This window comes from Crocodylus porosus, unplaced genomic scaffold, assembly GCF_001723895.1.
Source record: "Crocodylus porosus isolate Cpor-Errol unplaced genomic scaffold, CroPor_comp1, whole genome shotgun sequence".
NCBI lineage: Eukaryota > Metazoa > Chordata > Crocodylia > Crocodylidae > Crocodylus > Crocodylus porosus.
In genome coordinates this window covers 7,198,349-7,222,252 of record NW_017728936.1, presented here as the reverse complement: position 1 = coordinate 7,222,252, position 23,904 = coordinate 7,198,349, and the positions used below count along the sequence as shown (strand labels likewise).

At 45.6% G+C, this 23,904-nt stretch overlaps 2 protein-coding genes across 3 annotated transcripts in view; one reads left to right on the top strand and one right to left on the bottom strand.

Moving 5' to 3' along the window:
• NCAPD3 (non-SMC condensin II complex subunit D3) overlaps window positions 1-13,344 on the top strand; it is a 46,106-nt gene extending 32,762 nt beyond the window's left edge. Inside the window, exons 28-35 of one of the 2 annotated variants that reach the window (XM_019547028.1) lie at window positions 241-351; window positions 751-933; window positions 2,573-2,742; window positions 4,229-4,365; window positions 4,511-4,588; window positions 9,617-9,691; window positions 9,777-9,834; window positions 9,924-13,344. In XM_019547028.1, coding sequence (XP_019402573.1) covers window positions 241-351; window positions 751-933; window positions 2,573-2,742; window positions 4,229-4,365; window positions 4,511-4,588; window positions 9,617-9,691; window positions 9,777-9,834; window positions 9,924-10,035 — 924 coding nt within the window. In that variant the 3' untranslated portion in view covers window positions 10,036-13,344. Of the gene's footprint in view, window positions 1-240; window positions 352-750; window positions 934-2,572; window positions 2,743-4,228; window positions 4,366-4,510; window positions 4,589-9,616; window positions 9,696-9,776; window positions 9,835-9,923 lie in introns of both variants that reach the window. The other variant, XM_019547029.1, reaches the window with a different exon arrangement.
• On the bottom strand, window positions 11,783-23,139 carry JAM3 (junctional adhesion molecule 3; the record flags this gene model as incomplete). The annotated part of the gene is made up of 8 exons (XM_019547030.1): window positions 11,783-14,431; window positions 15,675-15,729; window positions 16,950-17,079; window positions 19,624-19,723; window positions 20,464-20,666; window positions 21,052-21,204; window positions 22,060-22,173; window positions 23,037-23,139. Coding segments are annotated over 8 exons (894 nt in total), but the record flags the coding sequence as incomplete, so codon positions are not given.
• Window positions 23,140-23,904: the final 765 nt, after the last annotated feature.

Sequence of the window (23,904 nt, the reverse complement as noted above, 5' to 3'; positions counted from 1 at the left end):
ACTTACCAGTAGAATAAAATAACCCCAGATATAATAAATCACATGCTAGTGTAAGGTGGAACAACTGCTACATTGATACATGTATATGTGTATGTCCATCCACATACAGGATCTATGCATGCTAAGCAGTTATTCATTTGCTATGCATTAATGCTGTCTTTTGCTTAGGAGTTTTTTTTACAATACAAATGAAACGAGCCATCCCTTATCAAGTTATGCAATGTCTTGTTTAAACCACAGGTTCAAAAGAAGAACTTTATAGAAAACCTCATCCCAGTAATCACTTCCCTGAAGTCCCTTTTGGAAAACAAAAGGATGCCAGCTGTGAGGGATCTCATGAACTATCTCCGGGTAAGGAAAGATCTGTGTTGCTTCTCTCAGGTTTGATGGCTTGGGTGCCTGGCCAGAGAGAGAACCCAAGGCTCCCTGAGGAGAAGGTTGTGAAGCCCTGTGATATGGCAGTGTCAGGATATTCCAGTGAGGATGAGGGGTAAAGAAAACGATTCTGTGATACGCCAAGTAAAAGTCTCCCATGTGGAGTGGGCAGAATGATTGTAACACTGAATAGCCTAGAAAGTCATTGCCTCTTTGTTTAAGTGAGCAAGTCTTTTAGAAATAACTTTACTGTATTAGCTGACATTTACTTTTGTGCCTGAAGAGTTATGACATGAATTTAGGCATGAAATGCTAGTTGGAGGAGATGTTGGAATAATCTAAAAATCTCTAATTGCTTCATGCTGTGCCTTCCAGGAGACGATGCAGGATTATCGGAATGAAATCAAAGAATTCTTTGCAGTGGACAAGCAGCTGGCAGCTGAGCTGGAGTATGATATGAAGAAGTATGAGGAGCAGCTGGCCAGAGAGAATGAGATGGGAGAAGATCAAAATAGCTCATTGCAGGGAAAGGACTGTACTGTCATGAACTCAGTGCAGGTACTGGTCTCCACCAGTCCCCAGAGAGCTCCCGTGGTCTATAAAGCATGCTGTAGGTTTGGCGGAGGGTGCCTGACAGATACTCATGTACCTCTGAGTCATTGTTTCTGGAGCCATTCATAAGTGCTCTAGCCCCTCCCCCCCTCCTCCCCCCCAATCAAACAGCAGCGACAACCAAAAACAAAAAACCTCCTGTCTTGGAACAGTGGTTTTCAGCCCATGGATCCTGGGGGTTCACAGACTGTCTAAATGGTCTGCAAAAGATGACTCTGATCAATCAGAAGTGCGAATACAGGTTTTCCCTCGGTTCATGTGGGTTCTGTATGTGTGAATTCACTCTTTATGCAATGACCCTTTTCATACCAAAAATTCGTTATATGCAAGGTAAATTCAGTCTTACGTGATCAGTATGGTGGAAGCGCACAGTTAGCTGCTTTGTGCAGTGCATTGTGGGAGTGAAGCACACCAAAACAGTCTCCTGTGTGGATCGGTGCTCTTTGCTCATTGTCTGCGACGTATTTCTGTAGTTGCCATCCCCGTGATGGTAACGTTCACCACCACCCTGTGCTTGTGTGTACTGTCTGTTGTTCGTGAGTACCAAAATTGTCTTGTAAAAGTTTTAGAAATGGGTCTGGGGGTCAGTACAGTCGAGGTCTTGGAACATATCCCTGTTCGTTACGTTGTAAATTGGGTTCTCTTTATGTGAATTCTAGTTATGCGCCATTTCCCGGAACGTGTGTACAGCATAAAGTGAGGGAAACCTGTGTCCACCCTTAATGCAAAAGGATCCACATCTCTGTTCAAAATTTCCAAAGGAGTCCACTCCTCCATTCGAAATTTTTTAGGGATCCACAGATGAAAAAAGTTTGAAAACCATCATCTTAGAAGTACATCAATTCAAATGGAATTTTAGGAATTTTAATTGCTAATTTTAATATTTACTGTTTGCATTGTTCTTTGCTTCCACAGTGAAAATATTACAATCAGGTTCCATTTAACTTCCTTGCCAATTTCAATCCCTGGCTTCCTTGTGCTAGAACCATCATGCAGTGTTGTTTGCAAGTCATTTTCCAAAGCAGAACAGCATTTTTAGAAATCAGGGGGCGGAGAGGGCGGGACGGGGGGAATCGTGAAAATATCATGTCTCTTTGCAGTCTGAGAAGTTAATCAGAATGCTTTTGTATAAAAAAGTAAAATTGCATGTCACAGAGCAGAGAGCATCTGTCTGGAGTTGCTGGCTGTACCCAGTCTTTTTAACTTAAAGTTCTTCTCTCAGTGGGTATTAGTTGGCAGATGCATTGCAGAAGAAACTTGGTAGTACAGCTCTCTGAAGTGTGTGCCCTTCCAAAACGTGAGTATTTCTAGCCAAGTAACTCAACAATGACCCACAGGAGCTTCATTATTAGAGAATTCAAAGTAAGCTTCGCAGGTGCCTGACTTTGAACCTTTGCTTTCTCAAAATAAAGTCCCTTTTTAAAAATTAGACACCCAGAATAGCAGTTTGCATGTGAAAATTTTGGCTTGTCAGTACTTTTCCTCTGTCATCACTAAGGAGGCAAGTCCGACACAACTTACAATCCTTCAGTATACTCGCTCAAAACAATGACGTTATGGCATATTTATTTCCTCTCTTTCTTAGCGTTCTTCACGGTCAGAGACAGCAGTGCCTCCTAACGGGCAGAATAACCAAGCCCAGAGTCCTGTTGCCAGGAGACAGCCATCATCATCTGGGTCTCCTGCTTCCCCTGCATCTTCTGGGTTTACTACACCTGGAGCTGGTGTTTTGAAACAGCCACTACCTAGACCCAGGTATGCACATGAGCATTAACTTGTGTAAGGATTTACAGTAAAAGCTCTTTTATCCAGCATCCCCTGGGAATGGGGGATGCCGGATAACAAAATATGTCAGTTAATTGAGTGGCCCTGGCTGCCGTTGCTCCCACCGCGTCTGGGGCATCCTTCCAGCCCCCCTGCCGCATTGCTGCCCCTCCCACCACATCACTACCCCTTCTGTGGGCCCTGCGGGACAGGGAGGCAGGCCCCACACAGCCCGACACAGCTGGTTGTGTCCCCAGGCAGTGGGGGCTTGGTAGCACAGGCTGCTTTTCCCCAGGCTGTGGGAGCTGAGAAACTGGAAGTGCTACAGTGGCAGGGAGTGGCAGCAAGCAGGCAGACTGGAGCACAGCAACAGCTGGGTGGGAGCCTGGGGCCCGCCCCAGTGGGGTCCCAGTGTGGGGTAGCAGAAGCACAGATCCCAGGTTGGCAGAGGCTCTAGAGCCGGGCCGGCTCTCCCCTCTCCCTGCCAGCGCAGCAAGAGCCAGCCCAGCCTCTGCAATTCCCAGCTGGCTCCGTGCAGTGCTGGCCAGGCTAAGCTGGATCCAGCATCACGTGAGGCACAGAAGGAGCCAGATGGGAACCATGTGGGGCTAGAGTGGCGCATGGGGGGGGGAAGCAGTGGACAGGGGAGTGGTGGGTGGGCAGGGAAGCAGCGATGGGTGGGTGCCCTAGGGCCAGGGCCAGTGGGGACCCAGGGCAGTGCAGCAGGAGCATGGAGCCCGGGCTGGCAGGAGCTCCATGGTCACCCCACATATGCACACACATACCCACATACTCCCCTGTCCCACATACACACCCACCCCCCACAAACTCCACACACACCGCCCCCCACATCCTCCCTCACACCCCACATATACACATACCTACACCCACAGCCCCCTATAAACCTATACCCACCCGCTCGTACCCCCCAAACTCCTCCACAATATACAAGAGGAAGACTTCATTTTAAACTACTATGTGAATCACCTCTGTGTACACTATGCAAACACATGTAAATCAGGACAAAAATATTTTTTGAAATCAAATAAATATATTGTAGTAGGTTTGATTTTTTTATTTTTTTTTTTTTTTTTCAGAATATAACTTGGGTTTTTTCTTGCCCCAAGATGGCAAGCCCCTTGCTGAAAGGAGTACTTCCAGGGAGATGGGGAGGTGGCAAAGGTCAGGTTTGGGGGAGGACTTTGGGTCCCAAGATGGTGACCGGGGCAGGGCACTTGTCATGGGGCGGGGCTACCCACACAGCTCTCGACAGCTCGCTAAAACTCATTAAGCGGTCCGCCAGCTAAAATTGGCCTCCTTGATTTAGATTCTGCCGTAGCATTCCCCTTTGTTTCATGTGTGTGTAGATAATTGTAACTTAGCTGGGGGTGACCAAGATTCCAGTTACGTTCATCCCCTCCGGAGTAACTTGTAGAATAAAACTATTCTGGTGTTCTTGTGGCCTCTTGTCACTTAGGCAGATGTCCCTGAGCACCCTTGCCATCCTGAACTCTGCCAAGAAGGCCGCTGAGGCCACCATGAAGCAACGCAGCAAGAGCGTAGGAGGGAGGTGTTCTCTTGCTTCTCCAACAAGCGCAGCTGGCAGCAAGCACGGTAAGCAGCTAGCAGTGGACTTGTGGGTGGTTCAGAATAGCTTTAATGGAAGCAACCTGACTGTTAGACCCATGAGCTGGAAGTGTGAGTGTAGAGCTGCTTTGCCAAGCCCTATTCTGACCGTTACTCTCATCATTTTTTCTAGGGTCTTTCCGCAGCCTAAACCGACAGTCTGCTGGAGCGAATGTTCCCCTGGGCGGCCGAGCAATCAGTACCCCAGAGCGTAAGTAACCCAACTAACCCAAGCAACTGTTCTCCTTCGATACGGCAGAGTAGGCTCCCCAGCCTCCCATTACTGAGGAATCGCTTATCATTGCTTATACACAGCAGTGTACTAAGGGCCTTCACCAGATTCAAGGTCTCTCTATGCTGGGTTCTGTACATAGTAGGGGACAGTCCTGGCCCAGGAGAGTAGACAGTCTAAAACCAGGGCATCAGACATACAGCCTGGCCCGCAGAACTGTTGCATTCAGCCTACTGGTAGTAGCAACGTTCAGGCAGCAGCATAGAACTGTGGCTGGTTGGCAGTGCTAGGGGCATACGGCTGTATGGAGCCACGTGTGTTGGCAAGGAGTTGCATTCAGGCAGTGGCATGGAACCAGTGGGCTGCCACCCATAGCCTGTGTCCATGGTGCTACGTGCCCCCAGCTCCAGCTCTGCACCACTGCTGCAATGTGGCATTGTGCTGCTGCATGCCCCGCCCCCGGCCCATGCTGCTGCCCAGCCCTGGACCCACACTGCTGCTTGAATGCCACCCCATGGATCCAGCCCAGGAAGAGCCCCTACAATCCAGATCTGACCCAGGGCAAGTTTGACAGCCCTGGTCTAAAAGGTGTAGTTCGGGAACTCAAAAGATGTATTATGGAGTCAGCATGTGAAGGCCTCTGAAGAGGTAATGGTGGACAGCACCCTTAACCTCGGGGCTTCTGAAGAGGGAAGCTGCCCCTATTTTCTTGGATACATAGTGGCTTGGAGCACTGAGCTGATTGACCTACCCCTCCCAGGATAACTATGCTAGTGTGCTTTTACTCAGGGACTCAAACTCTGGAAGGTAGGGCTAGGATTCGGACGGTTTTGATAAACTGGAAAATTGGCCTGAAATTAATCGTATGAGATTCACTGAGGACAGATGCAAAGTCCTGAACTTAAAATGGAACAATTATATGCAAAATACAGACTGGGGAACAACTGGCTAGATTGCAGTGCTTCAGAAAAGGACCTGGGAGTTATTGTGCCATAAGCCGAATATGAGCCAACAGCATGCTCTTGTTCCAAATAGCAATCAACAGCATACTAGGCTGTATTAACAGAAGCATTGCTTAGAGGTCAAAAAAGTAATCCTTCCTTACCCTGAGTAGTGTGTCCAGTTTGGGGCACCACATTTTGAACTAGAAAAAGTCCAAGAGAAGGGGGGAAAACAATTGGTTAGAGGTTTAGGAAACATGACTAATGAGGACAGGTTGAAAGAACTGAGATTTTTAGTCTTCTCTTATCCAGACTTTAAAAATTTGATAATGCTTGCCAAACAGAGAGCAGATGGGGATAGACTATTCTCGTCATGAGGGACATGAAAAGTCTCAAATTGGATGGTCTCAAATTGTAGCAGGGGAAATTTGGGTTTAATAGTAGGAAGAACTTTTTCACTCAGAGTGGTTAAGCACTGAAATAGATTACTGAGAGAGGCTGTTGGTAACTTCATCCTTGGAAGTTTTTAAGAGCAGGTCTAGAAGCCAACCTTTTTTGCCATACTGGCCCCATACTCTCCCTGAGTGCCACTCAGATCCCCTTCCTCTGCCTGATCTGATGGCAATCTGCTCCCTACTCTGTGTTCCTTGCCCTATTTGCTGCTGTGTTGCCTGTTCCCTTCCTGATCTGCCATGTGTCACACAGACGGCTGTGCCACGACTGGCCTTTGTGCCGCAAGTTAGCTCTTGCTGGTTTAGACCAGGACAATCCTGCTTTGAGCAGGACATTGGACTGAACTGACTTCCTGAGCTTCCTTTCAAGCCCTGCTTTCTATGGTTCTACCCTGCCCAGATCTATCAGCATTGTTCACATCGTGTAGACCATGGGAGCCAGGAACAGTAAGTACCACTTCACTAGAGAAGGCAACTGCTGGGTCCTCACGGTTTATATCCTGACAGTTCTGGGCCAAGAATTTTCTTATCTGAAGAAGGGTCCAGCTCAGGGCCTAACCAAGACCCTCTCTTGTCGCTGAAGGAGTTTATGAGCTATGATAACTGAGAGATCTTTGATTGGCTTGGATCCAATAAAGTGGCATTAATAAGCTATGAAATGTCCTCAGAGGATGTGTGCTCTTTTCTAAATAAAAACTGATGCGAGTTGAGGAAACTATAATCGTTTTCTTCTGAACTGTGGCAACAAGCTATGTAGATTACAGTGGTAATGCATAGGGAGAACTCTATAATGCAGAAGTCATTAGTAAGTGTCTCTGCTCATTATGGCTGTGGCAGCCAAATTACCACCTCACAAAATCTTGACCTTCAGAAATCCCCATGTCTCTGAACCATTTTGGACAGCTTTGAGTGTTATACAATATCCCTGTTGTGATATTGTACAGATGCATTGCATATGGTATTCATTGTTTCTTCTTCAACAAATATAGCATTGTTTATGCTGCTTCTTGATTGTGGCAATGACAGGTTGGCTGCCATTAGAAGATCGTTGCAGTTAAATTTTCAGTGGTGGTGTGCACAGCTGTATGTACACAGCTTGCCTGTAACCTGTGTGCAAATACTTGCTGTGCACACAAAGAGAACATTTGTCTTGGGTTATAGCCAATTTAAGCAGCAATATGCTGTATACATATGCAAACATCTCGCTTCCATGTGCAGACAGAAGCAAAGCACAGACAATTGTATGCATCTAATTAAAAAACTGGTCTTTGTATTCTGCATTCTCCACTCTTAGACTAGTTTTGTCTGTACAGATATTTCTACTCCATGACCTGAGCACCTGGTAGTTATCTTTTATGCGAAAAATACTGGGATGCTTTGTAAAGAAAAAAATCTTTACTTCAACTGCCGCATCTCTGACTTGGGGGCTTGCACTGCGGCTCTACTTATGAGCCATATGCTGAAGAAACAAGGAGAATGTTAATCCTCAGTGGTACGAGGCCTAAATTCCTGCTTTGTTTCCACACAGCATGTGTTCCTCTGCAGTGACACAAGCTGTCCATGGCATTATAGCTGCTTCGCTTAGTCTGTGTTGAGCTATCTCTACAATGGCATAGGGTCTCACAGGTTGTCAGAGGACCAGGGAAAAGCTTCTTTTTTCTTCTTCTGCTTCATCATTTATAAAACTCCTGCAGATGCCATTCTTCATAAATCGTTTCTTGCTGTAGATGTTAAAAGTGACACTGTCTTATTCCAGTACCTTATAAGAGACTTTTCTTGCTGACAGATCAGTTTTTGCCGCCCCCGAGTGTCTGCCTCATCCCTTTGAGACTAGGTATAGGTCTGGAAGAGAATAGATTGCTTCACTGTGTTTTTCAAATACAAATGCAAATGTGAATACAGCACAATACGCAGACAGAACAAGAGGGAATGTGAGAAGGCTGTTTGGTGGTAATTTGGGCCATTTCCCTCTTCCCCCTCATATTCCTATTCTTCATATTATGCAACTATAGAAGGGAGTTAAAGGAGACTTAGTCATTCTGTATGTGAAAACCAAAATAACTTAAGACTTTCACTACACAAAGCCAGGAAATTCAGAGGTGAGTCTCAAGGTAGTCAAAAGCAAATCCAAGGAGAAAAGATAAAGCTGGGCATTAAGAGCATGCTTTTAGAGCTAAGGAAATGCACCAGGAGACGGCTAGGTCTCAAGATGAAGGTCTTTGTTTAACAGAGGTTTCCATCGCTTGTCCTACAAGCATCTGCTGCCCTAATTCCACCAGAAGTGGGGGGGGGGTGGGGCAAATGTATAAAAACCTCACTATTACTTCTTCTGTGCTACCTTTATATCTCCAATGAGAGAAACTGATGGAGTTTTCATGGAAGTACCATTACAGCTAGCCCTAATGACAGAAGAAGGTGAAGGGAGTACATTTAGGTCCAGGAGGTCCCCCTGCTCCATTCACTGTGATAGGAGGAAGATGCGTCTCCTTGTGAGATTTGCCTATGTACAGTTTGGAAATTTTGCTGGATTGTGAACACTAACTGTGTGAACTGAAATAGACATTTTCTAGCAAGGACTCTGTCATAGCTACATCCTATCATGAATGGCTAAAGTAAAATGCCTCTACCCTTGTTGAAAACCAATGAATGTGTAAAAAAAGATTGGTTTCTTCTCAGGTTATCTGCGTGGGGCAATTGAAATTTCTAAGCCAAAAGAGGGTACTAACAGCTCCTCTTAAAGATATGTGCTCTCTGAGCTAGCAGGGACTTTCTGATAGTCAGACCTGAGCACACCAAGGAACACTTGCTTGCAGGGGCAGAAGAAGAGCAGTGTCTTGGGATCCTGAAAGGACTGGTCAGAACACAGGACAGTGAGGGAGGGACTTGTACCCTGCAGGTTTTGTATTTTGCATGGATCTGCAAACCTTCAAGAATAATTTGTGCATGTTTTTAAGAAGTCAATTTGAATCTTCCATCTTTTGAGGCAAATGACATTTAGAGTAATTGTTAGCGTGGGGGTTGGGGAGCAGTTTTGCTTAGCCATTGGGAAGACTTGAGGTTTGGGGGTTTGACCTTTGCTTTAAAGTCGACGACAGCTGGATGTTGGACCTTATTCATTGTTCAAGGTGAAGACTTGACAAAAATTAGGTCAGCTTGTAAACAAGCCTGTGAGGGAAGAGGCAGTGTCTGGATACTGCTCAAGGTCTGAGGGCCAAGAAGCATGCAAGGTCCAGGGTCTGGATCCAAACAAAGTTGCCAACGCAGAGGAGACTCCACCCAGTTTGTGAGATGGTATGGACAAGCACTACTAAACTTCTGGAAATGAGAAATCTTCAGTAGTCCCTTCACTCTAAAACTGAGGGTGTTTCTTCTCAGCTCTAATACTGAAAAGCGGCTCAATTTGAACTAGTGCATGCATGTTAGCTTGAAGCTTGCAGAGTGCAACACAGCTCCACTTAAAACACAAGGGCAAAGGGATGCAGGATGCAGAACAAAAAGATGCATATGTTCTCATTTTGAACTGAGTATAGTTGTACAGTCTCCTTCATTGAAAAGAAGCAGTTGTTTTGCCGTCTGTCTCAAAAGCTTGACTGCTGTATTTCTGTTTCCTTCAGAGACGATTGACGACCTGACCTTTGGGGCCGGGGTCAGTTCCATCAGCTTGACACAGACACCTGGTTCTGACTCAGGCAAGTTTATCCTCCCACTCCTAAGATTAAAAAAAAATAATAATCTGACCTGTATGTTCACCATGTGAATGTCTGTCATTTGCAGAAAAAAGATCCCAGGATCAACGAAGAGATGTTCTATGCCTGACATCGCCAGATAAGCCGTAAGTTCAACCCAGGCCTTAGTCAGTATTGGCCAGAAGTAATCCTGGTAATGCTTTTAAAAATAAACCCGTACTCTTTTTCTCTGTAGGAAGCCCCTGCCACGTCAGTGGAAGGTAGAATCTCCAGCCAGGAGAAAAAGCAGCCCAAGTCCAGCTTTAAGGAGGTCCCTGCGGAGAGACCCCCTGAAGCCAGCCAACTGACACTTCCCACTTACTCTTGTATAGAGCTTCATCATGTTGACCAAAAGCCTGTTCCTCTCCTTCAGGCTTGCTCTAATTATGTGTGTAAAGTCTCCTTGTTCCTAGTCTATTTATGTTCTTACATACAACAGGTAAAGTTGGCTTAGCTTGTGGATAAATACAAGCTAGGGGTTTTGAAGCTGTTAATGACATTTTTTTGCCATAAGGTGACCTGAAGTGCCATGAAGCTACAGTATCTGGATAAGATGCAATACCCACTGCACAAGGTTTATGACTTGTCCAAATGGGTATCTAAGTGCTATTGGCCGTAAATTCTAATCCAGTGTATGTAAGTGCAGCCATTAGAAATATTGATTTGGATAAACTATTGTGTTTATCCCAGCTTGGGTTCCCCTATTTTATTATAAGGTGGTGATTGGCTCACATCAGTCCCTTGATGCCACATTGTCCCTGTTCATAAAATACTAGCGTTACCTTAATATTTACAAAGGTGAAATAGCTTGATGCTGCCATGCCTGCAAATCTGATAATTGCAAGTTGCTACCGTTTTTACCTGTAGTTAAAGCTCCAGTGTTTTGTGCAGCTTTCCTGTTCTTTTCTAAATGGTAAATTTCCGTACTTGGAACATATTATTTCCAGCTGTTAACCTTTTATGAAAAATAAATGTTTAGGGAACAGATTCAACCCACAGCCTCTCCGCTTTTCTTGCTCTGACAGCATTGAATTATTTTCTTCTGTAAATTTCTACCTTTAAAGGATTTCCCTCCCTTTTGTGCCCACTACTTTCATCTTTTCCATGGCCACGTATAAGTTCTGCTGTTCTGACAACCATCGCAACAGTTGGTGTGCACATCTGTGTAAACATGTGAATTCCTACGCAGGCATTACTTGCTATTACAGATGCTTACAGTGTCCCTTTCTTGATCGATACCCACTTTCAAGCCAGATGCAACTGAAGTATTCCATCCAGCTAGAATAATTGTCCTGCAGTTTAAATATGCGATCTTTACTGGGAGAAGATTTGAGTAATTCATCCATGTATTGTGGATGGTAAGTCACACATTCAGATATTAGTGCTCCCTTAAACTGTTCATTGCAAAGAACTGTTACCACTGGACTTCTCACCCAACTTTCTGTTGCCATGAGCTCTTAAGTGAAATCTTCCAGTGCTTGCCCCCAAAACAACTGTACTACATTTGTATTACATAGCTTGCTCAGCAGACTGCAAAAAGCAGCCTACCTTGAATAAAGCAGAACAAACCTGATCCAAATATAGAAGCACGCAATGGGCCTGATGATCTTCCGAGGTCGTTCCAGCCCTAATGTCTATGAAATCTATGAACTCAGGGCAGGCTTTGTTACATGTGTAGAAATACATTGCTTCACATGTTTTTGTTGCGATATTCCCATAAATATTTACTTCTGTACTGAAAGGCCAAAAGGAAATTAAGTAAAAACGGACAGGACAAAAACGAAGCTTTCATTTTACTTGTGTCGTTGGTTAGTTGTCACTCCTGCAGTTCTGAGAACACAGAGATAACTTGATGCGGGGTTAACTGTTGTCTCTATAAACTGAAGAAAGTACTTGGATGTGCCTTGAAATACCAGCTTGGCTTTTTGTAACCCACCCTTGGAAGGAGAATTATTTGGGAGAAGAGTAGAACTCTTTAACCCACCTCGCTGAACTCAAAGCAAATACAGGCTAAGAGTAATATTAAACTTAAAGAAAAACAAAAACACTCAAGAATGCTTTAATAGCTTCATATTTATGTAAAACATTCTTGGCAAAGTTAAATGTAATACATTAGTACAAACCTGCATATTAAACTATTTACAATGAGTTCCATAAATCAGATCTCATTACGTGTGGGGTGGTTTTCCCCTTATCTCGTTAGAGATGCCACTGTCACATTTTGATCTGAAAAACAAAGCTTGTGGCTTTTTGTAGTGAAGTGCTGCCTTCAGCGGAAGGTTAAGTTGCAGTCTGTGCTCCTCATTGTGTCAAAAGCCACCCTGACTCTGAGGTTTTTCTTCTCTTCCTTATCTTAGATGTCCTAGGAGCAGCGTATTAAAAAAGAGTAGTAGCTAAAACTGGTAAAGGAGAAGTGTCTTTAAGTACCCTGTCACCATGTTGACTAGAGGACAACATGCAGCCAGTAGACAGTAATACGTGGTTTTGAAGAGCATCACTTAAAGGTAACCATAATTGCAAGGCAGCAGTGGTCGACTTGCCACCATCCAAAGAGCATGTGGGCATTGCTGTCCCAACTTCAACTCCACCTCAATAACAGAAGGGGAAAGCAGTGAGACAAGCATTTAAATAAATGCAGCAATGGCATGTCCAGTGAGGCCCCTTAAAAACAAAAAAAATCACTCAATATCTGGTGAGAAATCCAAGGCAGATTAATACAAAACACTAAAAAATAACACTGACAGTCCAAATTGCCAAGTATTCAAAATACTGTATGCATCAAAAGTTAAGACAACTCAATTTATAGTTGAAATACAAGAACACTAAATTATGCTACATTAAAAACCCATTCTTTAACCACAGCACAGTTGCAGTGTTGCATCTACCTATTTTGCTTTTATCCAATGCAATAAGTGTTTTTCTGAAAAACCAGGGGTTCTAACTGATCCCTTTCAAAGTCAAAAAAGAGTAGTAGTTTTACCAGCTAAGGACAAGTTGCAATTAATATTTCAAAACTACTTCTGTGACAAGCATTTTGCTTTCACAAGTCCAGATTTTTTTACTGAAGCTATGCAATTCAAATTCACAGGAATTGAAATGGATGAAAGTTAACTGAAGAACTTGCATAGGGAGTGGTACATAAGTCACTCTGTTACCAGCTCATAACTGAATTAAAAAAAAAAAAAATCACAGGATATTTCTTAGAAATAAATGTTTTCTTGCAAGAAAAATAATTTGAAATAAAAGCTGACTAGTTCCTACCTTAAAGTTACAAAAGCCATCCCTGAGTGACTCTCCATTTTGTATCCTGTAAGATCTCTTGGCACAGAAATTGCTGTAGCTAGGTTAGGAGAAAAGGGATGCATCTCCATCTGCAGCCTTTTAAGTTGCTTTACTATACTCTTTGCAGTAATACTGATATGCTCTGACAGTGCTCTGCTGTCGCAGCATTTGAGCTCCTGTCTGTAGCCTAAAAATGACTTTTTTTAAAAATAGCAACATTATTTAATACTGTTGGCATAGCATATTTACATTTTAAATAGAAATGTTACCTTCTTTGAAGTAATCAAAATATATCTTTGCAAAAATTTAGAATGCAGAATTTTACAAAAAAAAAAGGGAACTGTTTATAAAAAAAAAAAAAAAAAAAGCTTGAAGACATCTCAGTACCTTTTGAAAATATTAGTCCCAAAGAATGCATCTGGCTTCAATTTTCACTTGAGGGATACTGAAACATTAAGATTTTCCACCTCTACTGCAAGCGTCCTAACATAGTAAAATACAGCAGGCAAGCCTGCTTTGTGCTGATTAGAATGAAAAGCTGCCTTCATGTGGTAGAAGTTTTGTAAAGCCGTGTACAAAAGCAATCCTTTTGGACTGATGTCATACACCACGAGTAAAAAGTTAAATACGGCAGCAGGGCCAAGACATTTTAACTCATGTTAGTTGCCTACATGGTATCTGCACCCCCTCCCCACTATGGACTCAACTCAGCTGCTCATTCTGGACCTGCAGAATCAAAGCCTAATCTGGGATCTTAAAGTCCCCAAAAGTCAAATGGATGAGGCTATTGCCATGCCCTGAACAGTGGCCAGCTAGCATAAATGCTCACACACAGGGATTTGTAGAATTGATGAGATAGATATTTTGTCAAATCATCCTAGCAGAGCTTCAGACATAAAATTATGCTAAGAAGGGTTCGGAGCCCTCATTTGTGCACAGCACAGAAGCCTAGTACACTTCCAAATACATTAGGGTGAGCAGATTTCTACTGCATTGATAAATCTTATTCTTTAGTCTCTTGTGCTGTGTCAGTGCCTTTTGCCTATCACATTAAGACGCACGTTAACCTAATGCTGCTTCCCCTTTTGGTTTGTACACTGTCTCAATCCCTGCCCCACAGGAAGAAGAAAGTTCTACAAGCTTCTGCAGTTCAGAAAGAAAAGACTTAGGTGATCCAGATCAGCATCTCCGGGGGGAGCCAGTTGTGGGGAGAGGGAGAATGGCTGGGCAGTGAGGATGTTCTTAAGCTTTGGCCAAAAAAAAAAAAATCAAGTCCATGTGTGTACAAACTCTTCCAGGCATACTTTGTTCATCTTCTGTTCTTGAGTTCCTGGAGGAGGCATTCTCACACTTGTTCTTGCTGACTCGCAGTATCCTATTGGCATCTCATATGACAAATGAAGATTTATGTCTGAAATCACCCTGGAATGAAACAGTAATGAGTGAAGGATTGTTCTTCTCCAGACGGCCTGTCATACCCACTGTCCCCATTGACATGTCCCATTGTAAAACAGGTACAATTTGCATATAATCATCTTTGATGCCTTGTCTAAATGCTGCTCTCACCTGAGAGCTAGTACAGGTACACCAGTGACACTTATCAGAAATCACGTAGGGCTCATTCTACTGGCCCTGATGTATTTTAAACCTCTGGGAGTCTGAACGCAGGCACTGTTCTACTTTGGGGTGTCTAGGAATGCTCCTAGGGGGTAGATTCCCCTGTGGAATACCCCTTAAGACTCGGAACGTATGGTCCAATGGACTGATGGTCCCTTGGGTTCCCATGCGACTTGAACATACTCTCCTCTAGGACTCCAGCTATATTGGCTCTCTGTTTAACCCTTCATCAGCATGTGATGGCAAAATTACATAATGTACACAGACATTCTGCATGCTGTTTTTTCGAAAGCAGTGTTTAAGTGTGTTTCAACCTCAGATGATGGACTAGGACTCAATACACGCCTCTAACATCTCTACCAAAAGGAGCTCAAAGCTGAGTGATCCGTTGAAATCCCAAGACGCAGTCATATTACTCTCTATAAAGTCACAACAGCTTGTCCACTCACTCGAGGGAAACAGATTCCAAGGCACCAACCATATACACCAGATATATGTGGGTCAGTCACTGAAGATGCCTAGAACACTTGTACATGTGCTCCAGGGGTGGGGGGAGAGCAGTGCTTTAATTAAAGCAGCTTCAGGTGCCACTGTAATCAAAGTGCAGCCGCGTCTTGTGTATCAGCATCCCTGCAAATAAAAATGGCAGTGGGGGCGCTTGAACTAAAGCTTGTTCAACAAGTTTTAGCTCAAGTACCCCCACTGCCATTTTTAACCATAGGGATGCAACACAGGAGCACAGCAATCGCCACGCTCCAGCAGACTTGATTAACTGAGTCTGCTCCGCCGCACTGGAATTCCAGCATGCTGGAGCAGCCTTGGCACTTATGATTAGGTGCCCTTAGATCCTATTATTCCCAAATAAATGTCTCAGCCTATTCTTTTAGATCATCAGCCTCAATTTACTAGTTGGCTATATCCCAGCTGAAAATAACGTTTCTTCTCTGAAGAGGGACCATGCGTCCTAAACAGTACGACTCCTGAACTGGCCAGACTCTTACAGGTTTTAAGAGATTATGAGTAAACCTTTTCAGTTCCCTGTTCTTACCTCCTCATCTGTCCGGATGTAGTTAACACCCTCTGGTTTGGCAGGAGTCTTGTAGCTGAAATAAGGGAAACAAATCTTATTCCTATGTTGATAGAATTTAATGATAAAAATTGGAGGGTTGGGGGTTTTTTTTTCCTTTTTTTTTTTCAATGAAAGGACCTTTCTGTGTGTGACGCTGAAGCCAGGCCTACAATTTTCCATCACTCAAATCTTCTAGCCTCTTGTAATGCTTTCCTGTGCCTCTACAGCATCATTTCCTATTGTAATTGCAATGAGGTTAATTTAAAACTCTGGATTGGTTGATGCTAGGCTTACTGCTAATCCTCTAGCATTGTACACAGCTGCAGGAAAGTTCTTCTGGTTTGGTGCAACTAAACTGGTGCCCACGAAATCACGTTTAAAGCCCTGTTTCCCCAGCATGTGACAACTTTCAATCATGTATTGTACTTAAATGGAGGGTTTGGGCTCTCTTGCATATGGGAGCATGGCTCTTGCTCCCTTTAAAATAGGACCAGCCAGTGTCTGACTCTAATCCTGGCTTCTCTCTCACTAAGCTTCCAGAATCCCTCAAACCAGCTCAATATTTGAATGAGCTGTGAAATTCTGTTTCTGATTTGGGGAATTATATATATGCTGATCCCTAGGGCTGCTGCAGCTGTAAATGCTCAGACAAGGGAGGAATGAGTCACTGTCCATGAGATAAACTCCAAAATGGTCATTTTAATCCCAAATGTAAGTGCCAGGCTGAATTCAGTGAGATGCACTTTCCAGTGAAGGGGGGCTGTTTTCCCTCTCTCACTTTCTGAACCCTTCCTGATGCTTGTATGGATTATCAAATTCACTCTGGTCAGTAAATCCCTGGTTTCTAAATGCAAGTAGCATGTGACCAAAGGAAGCATCTGCCAAGGTGCTGTGTAAATGCAATGAGGATGGTAGAGGATTAGCAGGACTAAGCCCCCACCTCTAGGTAAAGTACCTGAACATATGAGAAAGAGGCTTTTCTCTCTCTGTGTTCTTGTCACAGAACTTCCCCTAGAAGCGAACATAAAGAAACATTCCCCAAGGTCGGTGCTTGCATGCAGCCACCTGTTTCTACAAAGCTACACTTCAAGTGCACTTGCAATTCTGGGTGCTGGAAGAATTGGCCATAGCCAGGGAAATGAAAAGCCAAGTGGTGAAGTGTTTGTAATGAGCAGGTTTCCTGCCCTGCTAGGACAGCTGTGTGCTAGGAAGTGGACAGGAGGATGTGGAAGACAGTTGCAAACTCAGCCTTACTTTTTCCCATTCTGTTTGTTGTTTACAAAGTAGCCCCTTCTGTAGGCACAGCAGATACCAAGAGTTATCAGCACCAAAACCACTAGGACAACCAGGACTCCGCCAACAATCCCAGCAATATTAAGGTCATCTGTAAAGGAGAAAAGCCATCTGTCATTCTTCCCCCACAGACAGCAGGGATGTCCGACCCTTGCACTAAAACCGCATGCCTTGCCTAAGATCCCATCCATTTCTGGCCTCCCTCCAGACAGGCCCTCTGACTTCTTCTGACACCCAAACACAGTCTATGCTCCTGTCCCTCAGTAGAGTTAATCTCCACTTGCACCCAAGCTTAAGCCCTGCTTTTCACCCCTCTTTGTAAGCCCAGGAATAAGATTCAAAACTGTAGGGTTATGGGGACCTTGAGGGAAAGCACTTTTTCTCTCTTGCTGCAGAAAGTAGGATGCGGATCAATGGCTTGAAGTTGTAGCAAAGTAGGTTTAGGTTGGACATCAGGAAAAACTTCTTCACTGTTAGAATAGTAAAGCTGTAGAATTAGGCTGCCTAGGGAAGTTGTGGACTTACCACCCCTAGAGGTGTTCAAGAAGAAGTTTGACAGCCACTGGCCAGGGAGGATCCAAGTGTAGCAATGCCTGTATTCTACTATGGGTATTTCCCATGCTTCTGGGCTTTACTGGTTGCCCCCTCTCCCCCTTTCTGCTACATGTGTCAGGTTGTTTTTTAATCCTCGCCCAGAGGCATTGGGTGTTGGCTGCAGCCAAAGCTGGGGCCTTCAACTGGGGTGTGCTAGTGGTCCTGCTGGGAGCAAAGCCAGAGGTTCCTGGCTGGTTTTGTCCTTCCACTCAGGGCCACACTGATCACCATATATGGGGTCAGAACGAGACTTGGGGGGTCATGATCGACCACAAGATGAATATGAGACACAAATGCAATGCTGCAGCTGGCAAAGCAAATAAAACCCTGGCTTGCATCTACTGATGCATCTCAAAGATTTATGCTTTATTCAGCCTTGGTGAGGCTGCAGCTGGAGTACTGCATCCAGTCCTTGGTCCCATGCTTTAAAAAGGACGTGGAGAAGCTCAAGAGAGTCCAAAGGAGAGCCGTATGCATGATCAGCGGTCAAGAGAGTAGGTCACACGAGGAGAGGCATGGGACTCTTCAGCTCGACTAAGCATAGGCTCAGGGGGACTTGGTGGCAGCCTATAAGTATATCAGGGGTGTCCATCAGGACCTGGGAGAACATCTGTGCCAGGGCTGTGCCAGGAAAAACAAGGCCCAACGGTCACAAACTGCTGCAAGACCATTTTAGAGCAGACATAAGGAAGAATTTCTTTGCCGTCCAAGTATGCAGAGTCTGGAATAAACTCCACGCCACCCCCACCCCCGGAAGTGGTGCAAGCACCTACCCTGGACACATTCAAGATGTGCTTGGCCAACTATCTTGCTGGGACCCCTTGACTGCAGCTGATGTCCTGCCTTTGGGCAGGGGACTGGACCAGATGATTTCATGAGGTACCTTCCAGTTCTAATGTCTAATGTCTATGGTCAGTTTGGTACAGACTGCAGGGGTTTTGCCTTTGTAGCGGGGCATGACCTCAAGCTGGGAACCCTTGAGCATATAGTAAAAAAGCTTTTATACAAGCAGGACATTGGCATCCATGGTTCCCCTGTTTTACTTGTGGCAGGTTAGGGTGTTATGTCTTGTGTTGTGGCAGGGTTGACAGTAGTTTTACTAAGAGGTTATATTTTGAATAGTATAGGATGGTTTGGATAGGAATGATCCTGCCTCAGGTAGAGGGTTGGACTAGATAACCTCTGGAGGTCCCTTCCAGCCACACTTCTCTATGATAGGGTCATCTAGATCCAGCCCCCTGCACGGATACAGGATGGGCTGTTCCTAAATCATCCCTGACAGGCCTATCCCGCCTCTTCTTCAACAGCCATTTTAAGTATCTCTCAGTGCCTTGCACTGGTCACTGTCCTGCCACATAACCAGCACTGCTCCCCCTCTCTCCCATCCTTGGCCCCCTTTGTACTTGCTCATCACCAAGCCGGAGGTACAACTTGACTGTAGCTGTGATGTAGGAAACATGGGTCTGCAACTTCGAAGGCATTCAAAATACCCCTTGCTGTCCCTGCCTGGTTAAGGGGCTCTTCATTTCTTGTACTCTGCTGTGGTATGGTGTTGCTGGGCACTGCTGAAGAACTGCCCACGTTCCTCCCTGGAGGTGGATGAAGTAGTGTGTATATCTATTTTTACATGATCTTGTTAGTAAAGGGCTCTACAAGCACTATCCAAGAAAGGCCCTATTGCAGCTACAGTCTATTATGCCTCAGATAAATAATGCATAGCAGATGTGAAGTTCATCAACTCAATCTAACTAATCAGGGGCTGACAGTTTGCCCTTGCTTCCTTTTTGTGATGCCTTTCTCCAAGCCCTTCCTCACTATACTCTCATGTGTCCCCATATTCTTACCCTTAGTTGTTTTTAAGGTGCCAGGAAAGAAGCTTTGGCTCTTTATCTGCCTGGAAAGCACCAAGTGCATCTGTGGGGCTTATAGGAAATACCATGGATTGGGGAAGGCCATATACACTCGACAATATGCAAGATCCACTGAGCCATCCCTGCAGTGCTCATGATAGATAGCCTGCCAGGCAGGCACAACCACTTACAGACTTCCATCTCTTGCTCCTCGCACTTGGCTACGCCAGCGTCATTTGTTGCTATGCAGTAGTAACGGCCCGTATCACCCTTGTGCACAGCGTGGAAGACCTGTTTTGGAGTTAACGTGTCAGAGACAGGAGACGGTTCCACAGGCTTTTTACAAATAGCAAATGAGAAAAGAGGTCTAGACCCCATGGACTTGTAAACAGGTAAAAGGTCATTGTAGGCGGCAATGTCCTTGCTTGCCATTTGATCATGTAGACCCCGTAGGGAAAATGCACCATGTCTCCAAGCCTGCATCTGCACAGCCTCTAGAGAACCCCAGGAATTAGCTAGAGCATTGCTACTTTGCAGGACTCTCGCTGCACATGCCTTCTCTTGATAACAGAAGTTGCAAACTGGATGTGGGCATTCTCCCCCAGGAAGACAGCCATCAACAAGCAGAGTCTTTTTAGGGACAGAAATGTTATTTCTTGTATAGAGCACTTAGCTGCCACAGCAACAGATGCATTAGATATGGAGAAAGGAAAAAAAAAATAAAAGAGGACTCCTGGACCACTTCTCCTCCCTCCCAATGAGGGTTTATGATGTCTGCAAGGCCATGGCAGAGTACAGGATGAAGGGGAATCCTTCCCTCTGGTCCCCCTGAATTATCCTTTCCCACGTGGCCTCTTGGACTCTACCAGACAAGCAAGGGCCTGCAGTGTCTCAACTGGTTCCAGTTATTGCCGCCTCGTCAACTCATTTGTGGGCACATGCAAAGAGAACGTCCCATTTCCTACGCTGAGCATCCCTGCCACCGCCCCTCCAGCTACATCCTTCCCAGTCATTTCCCCCGGGGGTATTACCAGAGTGCCGGTTTCTGGATTCAAGATGAAGGAGGAATTGTGGAATTTGGCATTAGATTTGGAGTCTGTCGGTAAAGGTTCGCTGTTGCGGTACCAGCTGTAAATGGGGGCTGGGTAGCCTTCATTCTCCTGGCAGTGAAGGGAAGCGGATTTGCCCACAGGTACGGCTTTAGGCACTCTGCACCTGGGAGTCACAGGTTTCACTGCAGGGGGTGGAGTGGTGTGGGGAGAAAAGCACAAGAAACATGAATGGATCTGGCAGCTCCCATCTATCCAAGTAGCTTCTTGGATCACACACCAATGGTTCAGCTGAAGCAACCCAGCATGACAGAAACTGCTACCCCTCCAGAAATGAGACCCACCATGGAAACAACCTTCTCGTGTGCTTCCAACAGATGTGCGATGCTGAAGCAGACAAAGCTTTCAGCAATTTTGCACCAGGTTTAAGCTCCAGACCACAGAGGAGGAATCAATCTTCGCAGTGACAATCACCACTTCCTCCCACACAGAGCAGCCCTCCAGAGAGGCTGACAAGGCCCATGATTTACCCGACAGTGCCTGCTAAGGTGTCGCGAGCTGAGCCAATACCTAGCACTGTGAGCTCGATGTTTAGTTCATCGATGTTCTTTTTGTCGTTGGGCGCCGCCACTTCACAGCGGTATGTGGCTGTATCCATGCGGGTGACGTTTTTGATCACCAGCGACGTCCGGCCATAAATTTCTGCACGCGTCATGAAGTCTCCTAGAGATGGGACGGGGAAGAGAACAGTCATGGCCAGCGGTACACTGTAAAGGCTACAAGTGCACCGCCTGGTGTGTCCAGTCCATTGTGCAAAAGACAGACTCTGAAAGGGAAAACATAACTCGTACTGTAGATCTCAAACTCCTGACAAACTAGTGGGGTAAAATGTCCCATCTTTGTCAGCCAAGGGTTCATCAACACTATAAAGCTAAATTGAGTTAAGTTTGATCTTAATGCACGGCGGCTGTTCTGGAACAGCACCCTGTGGGGACATGCCCTGTTTGTTACTTAGCATCTATATTCACTGCCAAACCGGACATCTCGTTTCCAGTCGCCATCTCCAGTTCCCAAGGCTGGCAGTGCTCCCTGTTAACAGTAAGTCCCACCTGCTGCTGTGGGAACAGCACTGCATTGCTTACCCCAAACAGCAGCCCTCCTCTGGCATGATGGGGGATCACCAGGGTTTCATATAGGAGGACACGGAAGAGCAACATCTGGCCCTAAGAGCCACGCTTGGCATTACCCTCTGATGCCCAAGGACCATATGTGAGACTGCAGGACCAGGGGAAAGGACACTGCAGCATTTGTCTCGTATTCATTCAACAAATGGTTTCACACACAGGAGGTCATTCCCTTCCCGGTCCCGCAGCTCTCTGTGGCTCTATATCTTGACTGCTAGCTTAAGGTGTGTCAGCAGGATCCAGTCCTCGCTGTACACTGACCACTGGCTGACCAGCACAGGTCCTAGCAGCAATCAGTACAAGTGCTCGAGTACTTGTTTTTCAGGGAATCATCTACTCCCTGCCCCCACGGCTTCTATGGTAATACAGCAGAAAAAGCAACAGATCTTCATACCCTGCATTTTATTGTCAAAGAACACATAGGAGGTGTCGCCGTGCTGGATCTTCTTCCACTCGATCCTGGGGTCAGGCGTCGTGGTGGATGTAATGATGCAGGACAGTTCGATACCTAGCACCAAAAATCAAACAACTCCAGATTAATCGGGAGCAGCTGTGTTTTCACTCTGCTCAGAGCAGCCTCACATGCTGTTTTTACTGGGCGGTGTCTCCTCCAAAGCAAAAAAGGCCCTGTCTTTCTTCTGCCTTGCAAACAGGAGCGCCACTGGGTTCCAGGAGCCTTGGGGAAGATGGGCCTCAGCCAGCGAAAATAATAGCCATGCAGATAGCAACTGCTGAGAGAAAGGAACACACTGTACACAGTGGTGTCCGATTTATAGCAAACAAACCCTCACAGCGCAGGCACGCGGTACTAGCTTAATCTCCCATCGGTGCACAAAGTGAGGCTAAGGTTACCGCTATCTCCCTGGACGGTGTCTTAAGTTGCAGAGGTCACACTGGCATTGGCAGGAGAACTTTTCATTATCCTGTACCACCTTCAACTTGAAGGCCACATGGTATCTTGGGTAATTCAGCAACTCTGAGATTTCCATTTTACAGAAGAGGAAACGGAGGCACAGAGAACTGGCCGCCTGCCACAGTGAGTGTGTGTTAGCAGGGCCAGGAAAAGCCCATGCAACTCCCAGATTTCAGTGCTATGCATTCTTCATAACATCGCTTTCCTTTCTCGCTTTATGTCCAAGTGTCAAATCTTTCCGAGAGGCTTCAACAGAGCATTTAGGCAAAGCACTTTGCTGAATGGGGGCAAAACTAAGCACTTGGCTGAATGTCAGAGCCAGGCTCTACTGCACCCTCCATAAACCAGGTGCTATGAGAAATGCATGGACTCTTACTTCTTTCACGGATGCAAACCCACCACCATGGAGAGGCCAAATGCTCAAATTACAGATGCAACAGGTTCCCCGCAGCACTTACTTTGGAATTCCTGCACCACTGGTTTGAGGTCTTTGGATGTCAGCTCCACGGCCAGGATCCTACAGCCTGTGAAAACAAAGAGGGGAGTAAGAAACAGCACGGCTCATAAGTCACACAGTTAGAGTTTGAATGCCTGGGGAGAAATCCTCTGAGCTGGCATCAACACAGACCCGCTTCACTAACGCAAAAGCTGTCTCTGGCCCGTAATGGTGGACCTGAAGCTTTGGGTTTATTTAGATGCTATCTCTTTGTTCAAGAAAAAAGGTTAAAAGCTGGCACAACAATGAAAGCAAAACTCCGCCTAGAGCCGCACATTCCTGCTTAACAGGGGAGAACTGCAGCATTTGGCTTGCGAAACAAATACACCGGTGGTCAAGTTAATTCCACGTGAGACAGAGGGAAGGAGCTGATCTCAGGATCTGAAGTCCCTGTGTCTAAGCGGGGTTGGCCAACTCGCTTCAGCCAGTCTACAGGTAATAACCATTCATTTATTTAGCTTGGGAATTGCTTGGATTAAGAGGCCCCAAAGGAATTTAAAAGGTGAGATTAAACCAGAGCTCAAACGGGAGGGATTTGGGAGGCTGAAATTAAGGAGACCGCAGCATTCCTGGCCCTGCTGAAGTCAATGACAAATCTTCCCATGCCATCGAGTGGGCCAGCACTTCCTTCCACACAGGGCATTCACACGTGCACTGGCCCCTTCTGCTCCCAGCAAGGTCTCCGGATGCTTTGCCGTAGACCTCGGCAGGAGTAGCCAGGCCAGCACCACGCGCTCCGGGAGGTTCTCGAAGCACAACGTTCCCGGTTCCCAAGTTGGACAGCCGCATGCATGCAGCACCGCTTGGCTGCACCACTCGGCACACGTACA